The 12,618-nt window shown below is 40.3% G+C and overlaps 1 protein-coding gene across 8 annotated transcripts in view; it reads right to left on the bottom strand.

The window, feature by feature from the left end:
* fbrsl1 (fibrosin-like 1) overlaps positions 1–12,618 on the bottom strand; it is a 360,629-nt gene that overhangs the window by 5,506 nt on the left and 342,505 nt on the right. For 6 of the 8 annotated variants that reach the window (XM_032577744.1, XM_032577749.1, XM_032577745.1 and 3 more), the window contains 7 exons: positions 8,982–9,232; positions 6,018–6,068; positions 5,689–5,784; positions 2,769–2,840; positions 2,145–2,174; positions 1,771–1,842; positions 1,048–1,180 (listed from right to left, as the gene is read on the bottom strand). In XM_032577744.1, the coding sequence (XP_032433635.1) occupies positions 1,048–1,180; positions 1,771–1,842; positions 2,145–2,174; positions 2,769–2,840; positions 5,689–5,784; positions 6,018–6,068; positions 8,982–9,232 (705 nt within the window). Of the gene's footprint in view, positions 1–1,047; positions 1,181–1,770; positions 1,843–2,144; positions 2,175–2,768; positions 2,841–5,688; positions 5,785–6,017; positions 6,069–8,981; positions 9,233–9,476; positions 9,638–12,618 lie in introns of all 8 variants that reach the window. The other 2 variants (XM_032577746.1, XM_032577750.1) reach the window with 2 other exon arrangements.

The raw sequence follows: 12,618 nt of genomic DNA, 5'->3' as shown, positions 1-12,618 counted from the left end.
TCTCTAAGAAACTCCCCAAAGAACAAGTCTTGTTTAGTATAAATGTAGGTTAGTTGGTGTGGGAGATTTAAAATCCAATCTCAAAAACATAACAGGGGTTTAATCCTAATGTTGTTGTTTTTTTCAACTTTTAAATCTTTAATGGAGAAGAAAAAAAAAGACGGTGGTGCTCTAGCAACAATCCTTACATGTTCCTTTCTGTTTTCCACTGATCTTCACACATTTATCAGATTACCAGCTTCTTTGTAAGTAATCACATAATGCAAACATAATGATGGTAACAAAGTAGAAAAAAAAAGCATTTGCATAAACAATTGTGTCATTTTTCAGATTAGAATTATTATAAGACCTAGATTTACACTAAGCAAAGACACCGAAGGAGTTCAGTGCAGGTAAGATGTTGACCACCGAGAACTACTCCACAGAAACCCGTTGAAAAGAAAAACATCTCGATCTGTTCTTTTAAATGCTCCTACGCTAAGAAGTAATAAAATGTGAATAAATGCACAAACATGTTGAACACAGAGTAGACACGGGCTGCCATTCACATTTTCCTTTTATTGCCACGGTTACGCGTTTGTGCTTGAACCTACAGCGGCACGGCAAGGTCAGTTTTTGAATGCGCAACTAAATGGCTTCTTTTACAAAACACTGTTACTATCAACCACATCTCATGAATTGTTAATGAAAGAGCCAATTATATGAATGCCTCTGACAAACCACAGCATAATTACCAGTCAAAGGGCATTCTCCTTTCTGCTGTAGCCCCCCCTCCCCCCAACGCAGGGCAAATCAGTCAATTACCTAACTGAGAGTCATGCATATTCATAGACAAATCTGATTTCCTTTACTGGCAAAACATTTGCTGAAAAAGCCCTATAATTAACCGAACACTACACGAGAAGAAAAATACCCACTCTGTTTCATCAGCATGTTTTTTTTTTTTTTTTTATGAAATTAGAAATTCTTATTTGCATAAAGGCAGAAAAGCTTCAGTAATCAGATCATTTGTGATTTTTGCATTTAGGTTTTAGGAAATCAGCTGACCTGTGGAGGGGAACAGGGGTCGTGCCAGGTCGTGAGGATAGGGGAACCCCGGGAAGACTCCTGGGGCCGGGGGTCGACTGAACAGGTCCAGCTTCCCGTTCATGTCTAGCTTGTGAGGGTCGAGCTGCATCTGCTGTAATTCAAAGAGGCAGAGGCGACGACAGTCAGACAAAAGAAAACTAGGCCAGCGAGGCCTTTCCAGTGACACAGCGGGCGGTTTGTTCGTTTGTCGCTACGTTTCTCCAATTCTGGCTAGCTCTGTCAAACCATCCATGCAAGCTGATTAGGAACAATAAATCCTTGATGACAAAGGTCCAAACCCGAAGAAAGCCTTTCAATCAAAATCTAACTAATAAATAAAAAAAACTCCAGATAAAATTATTATCGGCGATATTATATAGTGTATATGTTATAGTGATATTAATATTACTATAATCATTAGAAGACGGAATAATTGGCGTTTCCTGTTTTTAATATAAACATTTAGATCATTTTTATTCTGGTTTATATGGTTTGCGTTAATACAGTGAACCCAAAGTATTCATGACCATCAGTTACCAGCTCTGCCTAGTCTTTTCAAACCAGCAGCTTGTTTGTGGGTAATTTATTCTTAGCATATGTAATCTCTGTGTGTAGTAGGTGATTATTTAACAATCACTGCTATGTGTCTGGTTTGACATGACAACAAATCTCCTGGAAGACAGAACGGTCCGTCTCACGCACCTTCATTTTCTGCTGGTGGTGGTAGATCTGCCATGCAATCTGGACATGTACTGCACACCACTTGCCAGGTTTCTAAAAAATTTGAAGAGAAACTACAGTCAGCGTCCTGGCTTTAATTTAGCTAGCTAAAAAAAAAAAAAAAATCAATGCTGGCATTAGGAATTTCTGGCCAGACAACAAAGCGGAAGTCAGAAATTTGAACCAGGCAACCAATTTAGAAATAGGTATCCCTGGCTTGAACCCAGTACGCAGCTTATGTTTAACCCCAATACTCCAAAGCCCAGCACCAGCTTGACTGGGATTGTAAATGAGACTTTGTGGCCTGGCCAGAGAACTAAAGGGTTTTAGATAAATCAACAAATGTGTCAACTCACCCTAACAGACGTCCTGAACGGATCACTCATCTGTACGGACAACAGAGGATCATTAATAACAGAAATATAGACATATGCCAAATTCTAAAAAAGCAAGTTTAATGTTTATACTCATAAAATGCAAGTTTCTAAAGATGCTAAGACTTATGGTGCGTTCCATTTGCAGTCAGAAAAATCTACTGGAAAGTCCACTGAAGTCAAAAATTCGGAGTAACTCTGACTACCCCCCAGCTAAGACTTCTATGGCCGACTTTGCATTTCAATATGGCTGCTCCCCACATCAACAGCAGTAAGCTGTGGTGGAAACATTTTATTTTACAAGACACACTTGTAACAGTGAATCTAAAGTCAACATTCCCACAATGCACAAGCAACTTTAACCTGAACAAATTAAAAAGTGGCGTTCGCTTAAAACGATGTTCGTAGGCAGTACTGCAAACAACGTCTACTTGCGCGCCGCCATGTTAAAATCCCGATTTCTCCAACTATGGCAACCGGTACGTCATTACCTCGAACACATCTCCAACTTCAGAGGTAAACGGAACGCACCCGACAGTTTCACTTGTGGTGTGTGTGGTGTGTTTACCAGAAGCACTACAGCAGAATGACGGCGGCCATGCTTACCCGCGGATCCTTCTGTAGAAGTGTGTGAGGAACGGCTCCAGGACGTGCTGCTACGTCAATGGGATTAGAAGCCTGACAGAAACAACAGAAAAGATGTGTGGTATTAAAAGTAAGTCTGAACTAAAAGAGACAAAAACAAGACGTTAGCAACCTAATGTGTTCTTTGAAGATTATTGTGATCGAGGCGTGTTCAATGTGGATTTCTTAAACTCAGCAGGTGTGCTCAGGTGTTCCCTGAGTGGATTAGTGCATTTCTTCTTGGGTGTTTCTTGTTGATCATTTTGCCAATTTTTCTGTTCTGTGGCGATGTCAAGCTTCTTGCTGTATCCAACTTGATATATCCAAGTTCTGTGGAACAGAAAAGTTTTGCTGCTTTTCTGTTGCTTTTAATTTCAAGCTGCTGTAAAGTATGACTAGAAATGCAGTGGGAAATTTAAGGTTTTTGACCAGATTTGACAGATTGTTTGGTTTGACCGGCCCCGACTGATGAAACTGTGCACAAGAGCACAGGTTAACAACACTGTTCTCTACAGAGATTGTTTTACAAGACAAAGAAGACCTGAAGTTAGCTGTTTTAAGCATTGTCGAGGTATCTGAAAATGAAGTAATGTGAATGACAAACGCACCAACAAGTTATTTAGCAAAAAAACTATTTATTGTAATTGGCATGTCGGCTGTTTACTCAGGCTACTAAAACAGAGAGCTACATTTTAGTGTTTGCTGGTCATTTGGATCCATTTCATACTTGGTTGTTTTATAATTGAATCAGATGTTTTGACAATGATCGCCAAACTCTGAGATGTTTCATCAAATTGGTGAAATGGCAGATGTACACAGAACTGGAAGGTTGAACATATAACAGGAAAGTTGACCTATTTTAACTACTGAACCAAAATGTTTACTTCTAAGTCAACCTCTTCCTGTTAAGGAATCTTGGAAACCATAGAGTTAATGTCAAAGTCTGCATTCTCCAGGAAAAAGCACACTGAGTCACATATTAGCTCTAGTAATGCTAATCAGGCTAACCAGACATGTAAGACAGTAAGGATGGTTTGAAATGTCAGTTCCTGGTTATTTTATTTTAGTTTTAAATGAGCAACATTGAGAGACGTTGTAATTGTTATTATTATATATGCCTATGTTGTTTGTTACATGGTTTCTTGATTATGTTTCGTTTTTCTCTTTCTGCAGGTGTAGGAGCAGACTCCAGTATAATCTCCTTTCCCTTTAAATATTTCTCACATTTTTCTTTTCAAAGTCTCCTAACAAAGTGGAATGTTGGCTTTGCTCCTAATAAGAATAATTTTTAAAATAATTTTTTTTACTTCTATTGGTTCATTATATCCTCTATTTTTCCAGGTAAATTATCTTAAGATGAGAAACATATTTTTAACACACAGGGCCATTTAGGCAGCAGTTAATACATTTTCAAAAATGAAAATAAGTCTAATGAAATGGCTTATTCACATTTACTTTTGCAAAAAAATCACTTGGGAAATAAAACTTCATGATTTACTTTGAGGTCCAATGACTTTGGAACGAGGTGTGCCAAAAGCAAAGAAAAAAAAAAAGAAAAGAAAATCTTTTCAAAAATCACTGTGTGATCCTCCAGATTTATGTCACCAGGATAAATATCAAACCCCGGCCTTCCTCAGTAACACTAAAGCTCCCTAATCCGTAATTACTGCTACTATATAGCTGATGCTAATATAAACAAAAAAACCCCCCAAAAAACCCCTAGCTCATCTCCAAGAATACTTAGCAGGGGCTTTGTGTAAGAGCCTTGCTTGGACCATCTGGAGCGGTCTTCGACAGAAGGGTCCCTCAGTGCCTGAGCCAGCTGGGACTGGGGCCAGCGGATTTGGGCCAGCTTTGATTGGTGTCTTCCTCCAGGTCACAGCCTCTGAGTATATGTCAGACAGACTCACCCGGCCTAACCCTTCACATCCCCTCCCTGATTCCCCCTCTGGTTTCTCTGAATAGCAATTTGTTTATTTTGACCTGGTCAGGACTCAGCTTTGACATTGGTTCTGGTTCTATTAGGTATAGTGATGTTACACAAGCATTTTGTAAGACTAAAAGTACTGAGTTTATTCTAGGAACACCACAAAACCATAATTCTTGTCTGACCTCATCTGATGAAACAGATTTAGGCCATCACTTTGGGTTGTATCTATGTTTAAAACTCTTATTGTGCATTAAAAAGAGGAAGCAGTTCTTGAATTGGCCTGTTTTGTTGACTATGTTGAGAATTATTGACTCTAGTTTAGTGCATGTCAAAATACAACCACGAATTTTGCTTTTTTAATTTTTTTTTACTTGTGATAGCTTTGGTTAGGAACCAGTTTTGACATCGGCTTAGGTTCTGTTAGTTATAGTAGTATTAGAGAATTGAACAGAAATATCCTATATTGTTCTCACAATGGGGAAATTTCCTTGCAACAGCAGCAAAATGTCAAGCAATAACAGGAAACAGACTCTCACGAAGATAGAATATAATATATATATTTATACATTAAGACACAGAAGAATAAAAATGCTGTAACTAAGGGCAAAATTTCGACATAAATGCCGTGTAGTTGTATAAAAAAAATCTATTATTATTCAAGTACTCGTAAGATGTAAACAGAAATACAGAGTTCTCTATTATATGGAAAAGAATGTAACAAAATTAAAACAGAGCCATATTGTTAGCATCTACGGGTCACAACAGGTTGCATCTACGTTTACAGCTCGTATTTTGCATCGTGAAAGGAAGTAGGTTTTGAGTTGACCTGTTGTGTTAGCATAGCGCATCTAAACAGTAAAAACCCATGCATTTCGTCTTGCAACTATGCAGTCGCTAGTTTGTGTGCATATTTCCTGGTATTCCCGGCCTGTTTTGTAGCCTGTGGGTTACGGGCGGGGATGTGGGTCTGACCTTAGGCTGGAAGGCTCCTTGCAGCGAGCTGAAGGGTCCTGAGTGCGGGAGCAGCGGGGGCATGCCTGGCATGGTCGGGGGATAGGAGGGGAAGAACTGGGGAGGACAGAGGGAGGGATGGAGGGAGGAAAACAAAGAAATAAAAAAACCAAAAAAAAATAAACAACACACAAAATCATACAGAGGCTCGTACAGGACGCGAGCGATTCAGCACACGCAAAGCCACGGCCACAATCTACGCCCCCACTACGCAGCATTCAAATATGCCAAATATTTGATTTGCAAAACGCAAAACACATATTTACATTCGAATGACAGAGGAAACTCACGTTTGAATGTCTGATGAACGGATTGTCCAGTTTGGGGGTGTATTTGTCGAACTGGAGGAGAAGAAGAGAAGGACAGAATTAGGGAGCGTCTCACACGGATATTGCTACAGCACAAAACATGACACACGTGCAGCTGGTCAAATTCAGACACATATCCGTAATAATATTGATAAAAAAAAGCCCTGAGGTAAAGCAGCTAGCTTGCACTGGCCACAGATTTCATTATACAACATGGCAAAGTTTGACTTTCTAATTAAAAGTACAGTCATGGGGATCAAATTATTTTGAAGCCAGAGTAATATTTAAAGAAAAATATATATATATATTTTTAATACTTTTTTTTTTTTTTGACAAAATGCACTAGTGATAAACACAGAAAGGGAGTAGCTTTTGCTTTTCCCCCAGCGTTAGAAAAAGCACATCTCAAATTAAATTTGGTCAAAAAGCAGGTCTGTGCACAACATCATGAGCAGATTACATGAGCAGCATGAGTCTCATTTGACTGAAACTAAATGAACCCATTTGCAATGGTTCAGAGTCAATTTAGGCTAGATCAGCATGAAACTGACAACGTTTCACGGAGGACGCGAAGTGAAGAAACCCTTCCTGTGTCACGGCTTGAGCCAATTAGAATCATTTCAGAAGGATTTTAGCATAAAAAGTAAAACATGAAATAAAACCTGTGGTTAGGCTGGAAAAATAAAACGTCTCCAATCATGGCCCGAACGCATGTGAAGCCGAGCGGGAGACACATGAATGAATTTTGGTTGGCGCACACCAACACTGGTCTTCTATTTTGAAATTTGCTCATTACAGGAAGCGGCAGCTAATGCGCATTCCGCAAACACACAAGCCGTTTGCAGGCACTTTGAGAGAGTGCTTCTGCAAAGCCCTCTCGGCGTACAGGGTGTAAAATCGTTAAATCAAAGGGCTACGAATCAGATTCCAGGGTCGGGTCGGGAGTTTTCGTTTTTTGTCTTCTGTCGCAGGGGCTCGTTGCATCTGAACCTGAAGCGGCAGAGCAGACGCAGCTACGGCGGGGGGGGGAGAGAAGCAGAGCTCATTAAACAGCTGCTCTGCATTTCTGAGGGGTGCAGCTTGTTTAATGTTTGACACTGAAAAAGAATGCCGGACGCTTTATGGCCTTGTAAAAGACAAAAAAAAAAAAGGAAAACACAAAGTCTGGCCTTTATAATTTATAGTAGCTGTCACAGATTTATGGCAAACATCTTTGCCTAATTAAACCTTAATACTTCCATCTTATAACAATTCGGGAGACTCCTTGTTCAAAGACATGGAAGTGGTGGTGGGGGGGGGAAGGGAGGCGCGGCCGGTCGCTGCTACCATTTGGCAAGCCAGCTGCTTGAGGGCGTAAAGCAATAAACAAACATAGAAGCTTCATAATTTCATTAATTACAGCCATTAGCCAAAGGCTAGTTTAATTGACTCGGGGCATCAAGAAAACACAAAAAGCAACAACAAAATAAAAAAAAATACATAAAAAAATAAGAGAGAGAGAACACAATGAGGAAATACGGCTTCTGTCCTTTCACAGAAAAGCAATAGCATCATCATGAATCTTGTTTCTCTTAGGGAATAAAAAAAAATTTTTTGGAGCAAAGTGAAACAAAAAAAAAAGTAAATTCTCCATGAAAAAGGACAAAAATTAGCTGTCGGGTGTAATAAAATGAAACTAGGGGGAGAAAAAGAAAAATCACTCCTTTCATGATCAAAGGGATGACTTGCAAACTGCACCATAATTCCAAACCATGTCAGGAATGAGCAGCAGAGCAGATAACAAAATAATAAGACAAAAAAAAAAAGAAAGCATGTTGGCTCAGGAAAACCTGCCGCACGCTCTCTCTGTAGTTATCCCGAGTCTGCGGCGTAAACACCAGCACTTTGATTTCTAATGTACATGATGGGAATAATCTTTGTAAGAGGCCTTAATGGGACCACAGGCTCTTAATCAGAAGGTCACAGAGTGATGGATTATATCTATTAAACTAATGCCAAAAAGCTACAAACAGGGGACCCATCTGAGAAGGCTGCCGGAGATCGGCTGTGCGCTGGAAATGATGAATGAACAGTTATAATCTGAGAGCTGCCAGCGTTGCAACCCCACTGGCCCCCACCTCTCCCTCTCTCTCTCTGAATTGATGGCAGTCGAGGCAAGGAAGCAATTAGAAAAGTTATCAAAACAGTTTGGCGGTGATGTCATCAGCCTTTATCTGCAATGAAGTCATCTTGACTGAGAGCAAAGCTTTGAATTTAAAACTAAAGACATAAATGCACAAACACATACAAGAGGAAAAAAAGCATAAATTAATTCCCCCCACATAGAAACCATGTAATATGCAGGAATGCTTCCACACACACACACGCACACACCCACACCCATACCCACACACACACACACGCACGCACGCACAGGGAGAAAGAGTTGTTTAATGGGGCTTTCGTTGCTCTTTGCAAACGCTTCCATATGCAAACAATTGAGAGAGGGAAAAAGAAAAAACGCCTTCAGGGCATTTCTGCTGTTTGATCTGCAAAAATCTTAAGTGTAAGTTAGAGGGAAGACGAGGGTTTAAATGAAATTAGCCTGTGGAGTTCTGTAAAAGCGCGGCGCTGCCGTGGGCGTGCCGTTCTTTGGGAAAGTTCCTCTGGAATATTTTTCATCGAAAGAACGCAGCGTTCCGGGGAGAACGGTTGAAAGAAAGCAGGGAGAAATGTAAAATTCATAAAAGATTTGGGACGTTATCTGGTAAAAAAAAAAAAAAAAAAAAACCCAAAAAAACAAAGTTGAGGAAAAAGATAAGAATAATAATAATAATTTAAAAAAACAGAGGAGCGCATTGAAGAGGAGATTCGAGGAGGTGCGACAGGTGAGTCGGTTGGAGGTTTACGGGTGGAAGGGGGGAGAAGCGGGGGTCGGTGGGGGCTTTTCTTGTTACTTATCCTCACATTTCTGGCTTGGGTACGCACCATGGGGGGTGCGGTGGGCGGGGTGAGGATGGCGGCCGGGGGCAGACTGGCGGGGAAGGGCGTGAAGGTGTGCTGATGGGTGTGTTGGTGCTGGTGCATGTGCTGGTGTTGGTGAAACTCGGCCCTCAGGAGCGACACGGGGGCCAGCGGTGAAGCGGACGGCCCCCGGCCCCGCTCCGAACTCTGAACCAGGAAGCGGTTGTTCAGCTCCTGCCTCAGGAGGTCATGCTCTGCAAGAAAGGAGAGCGAGGAAAAAAAAAAAAAAAAAAAAAAAGAAAACAAAGAAAGGAAGAAAGAAAGAAAATAAAAAGGAAAGGAAAGAAAAAAAAAAGAAAAAAAGATGGGAGGCGGGGAAAGGAAAGGAGTTGGGAGTTCGGGGGGGGGGGGGGGGGGGGGGAGGGGACACAAGAAAAAAAAAAGGCACGAGCGCCGAGTCAGTCTTCACAACAAGGGTAGAAGAAAGAAAATAGTCACCTGGCATTCTCTGTTTCTCCAGCTCATGCTGTGAGGGTTTTCTACGTGGGGACTCATTGGTGGTGGTAAGAGAGTTGCCTGTGACAATGTGCCAATCAGAATCCCCGAATGAGGCTGGCAATACATGATTGGTTGGTTGAATGATATCAACAGGCTGGTATCTAAAGACAAGAGAGAACCAAGAGTCATCCCAGCAGAAAACACACACTCTTGCCCTCTATGAGGTCAGAAAAGCACAACTGGTTTTTGGTGCCTTGCAAAAGTATTCGTATGAAATATACATATATATATATATTTTTTTTTTTCTTCCACATTTTCTCACACTACAACCTTTGATTTGTGATAAACCACAAAGTATTAATGAAGAGGAAGGAAGGGGATTATTAAGGAAATAAAAGAAAAATCTGGTGTGCATTTGTACTTATGCCCCTTTACTCCATCCTCCACAATAAATTCCAGTGCCTTAAGAAGCAGAGGTCGTGCTAGACTTTTTGGTTCTCCGCCATTTTGACCGACAGCATTAAAAAAAAAAAAAAAATCGGTTATGTACTGTTTTTACCCGTCAAATTATAATCATAAAAATGTAGCTAAATCATAGGCTATTTAGCTGCATTTTTATGTGGCTTAGTTAATATTCACCTAGTTGAACTGTGAAATCAGATCCCATCACACATAAAGCAGATGAACGGATCTAACTTTTTCTCCGTAGTGACAAAAAAGAAGTCAGACAGTCAGTTGGATCTGTTGTGAACTCTGCGCGTTTTTACCCTGTGCGCGGTCCGTACGTTGCGCTTTTACGAGGTTTTTTTTGTTGCGTGGTTTTGACGGACAGATGTTTCGTCTGCTGCGCTCTTCCAGAACGCCGCTCTCCTTCTGAGCGCAGGAGGGTAACCGTCTTCCAGCTCCATTTGTTGAAACCGCAGGATGAGTTAAGTTTAATTCTTCGCAGCAGTGGAGCCCGCGTCCGCATTGGTTTTGCAGCGCACTGCGCATGTTACACTCTAATTAACTTCTGAACCTTTATTTATTCCCTCAAGATAAACTGCCGGCTCCTCTGTTTAGACTATAAATGGATTAACACAACATTGAAAACTCTTCATTTTTCTCTGTTCTGTATGTACAGGAGACTGGAATTAAACGCGCCATTTTAACCAAAAGTTTGGAATGCACTTCTGAACCAGACGCTCCAAAGCGTGCGGTCCATAACCCTTCAACACGCCGTCAGCTCCCGGTCAGAAAGACGCCTTTAGTTCAGTGTCCATGAGATGATATTCAGAAAGAATTTTATTTATTAATTGATTTTAGTTGCCTCTGCGATAAACACTTTGCATGAAGGTTGTAATGTCTGCCCATATGCACCAGTCAAGGGTGTTAATTATAACCTGTCAAAATGACAGACGGGCTTCAAATTTTCCCGTCGTTTAAAATAGTAATCGGTCAAATACGGAATATATTCCGTTGACGCTACCTCTGTTAAGAAGCCACTAATTTGTAAGGAGAGTTTAACTTTATGTATCTTAATACGAATATGCAGCTCTGGAAAAAAATTAAGAGAATACTTAAAATGATCAGTTTCTCTGATGTTACTCTTTATAGGCATATGTTTGAGTAAAATGAACATTGTTCTTTCATTCTATGAACTGCTGACAACATGTCTCTGAAATGCCAAGCAAAAATTGTGTATTTATTTGCAGAAAATGAGAAATGGTCAAAGTCACAAAAAAGATGCAGTGCTTTCAAATCTCAAATAATGCAAAAAAAAAAAAAAAAAAAGTTCATATTCATTTAGAAACAACAATGCTACTGTTTTTAACTCAGGAAGAGTTCAGAAATAAGAAATTTGGTTGATTTCCAATGAGGTTTTTTCAATAAAAACCTCATTGATAACCATGAGGTTTTCAGTGGGGTTCAGTGAAGTGGACTCTTCTTTTTTTTCCCCAGAGCTGTATATTTAGCTGTTTTGTGAAGAGGTTTGTTCGAGAACAAATCAGTCAGTACAGGGTGGAAAAGTTGTGATAAAGTTTAGAGATTGTTTAGTTTATAAAGCAATATTCCAAGAAAGCTAATCAGAAAAGAAGCTAATGCTGTTTGCCACAAATCAGGTAGAGGAACTGCAAAAATGTAGGAAGAAGGTGTTCTGGTCCGATGAGACCAACATTACATTTTACGGTAGATACCCTGCAGACACCTTCCAAGGATTCCCATGCCAGAGTGGGCCAATTTCCAACATAAAAATCTCAGGCAAGGCTTTAAAACTGATGCTTTCCATCCAAACTGACTCAAATCTTGACGTTTTGCAAAGAGCAACAGGCAACAATGTAAGTCTTGAGATGGGGTAACCGGTGATAGAGGTGCAACTCAAGAGACTTGGAGCTGAATTTTCAGCAAAAAGTGGTTTTACAAGTAACGACTGGGGTTGGGGTTGGAGGGGAAAAGGCTACAAAGGCACACCCAACCTTTCAGACTTTCTTTGTAACAGCCTTGTACCATTTTCCTTCCGCTTCACAGGCATAATAGAAGTTTGTGGTTGTAGTGTAACAAAACGTGACAAAGACCAAAGGGTAGGAATACTTTTGCAAGGTGATATATATATACATATATATGTATTCACCCATCATCACTGGAGACTCCATTTGTTTATTTCACAAATTTGTGCCCCATATGTCTGTTTATTTTTTGGTAATAAAATAGTTATAGTCTATATGGAGTTTTAAAGGGATGCAAATCAGACGGTTTTGGCAGGATTTTTGCGAGAGCACCATGATTCACTTGAAGCAGCGCTCTCGCTAATTTCTAAAGTCTCCAGCTGGGATGGCGGTCGAGTCGTTAGCTGACATTTTTTCAATGCTTTCTTAACTGTGACCTTATGACCCTTCTTCCAATGCAAAAACATGTAAAAATACAGTCCATCTACTGGTGATGCGCCATCAAACCAATGTTTACAACACGTTTATGATGCTAATTAGTTTACCTAAGAAGGAATCCTGGATGCTTAAGGGTGATTATGTGGAATCATTTGGTGTGTTTCTGGTTGAAAATCTCGACTAAGCTTGTTGATGTTAGCATCACTAACCTTAAAGATGGCTGCAGGCCTTCAGGGAAGATAATTAGGTGCTTTACTCTTACTATCTACTAGTGTTTC

This window comes from Xiphophorus hellerii, chromosome 12 (genome assembly GCF_003331165.1).
Source record: "Xiphophorus hellerii strain 12219 chromosome 12, Xiphophorus_hellerii-4.1, whole genome shotgun sequence".
Taxonomy (NCBI): domain Eukaryota; kingdom Metazoa; phylum Chordata; class Actinopteri; order Cyprinodontiformes; family Poeciliidae; genus Xiphophorus; species Xiphophorus hellerii.
Note: the sequence above shows the minus strand (reverse complement) of the source record. Positions and strands in the feature narration are given on the sequence as shown.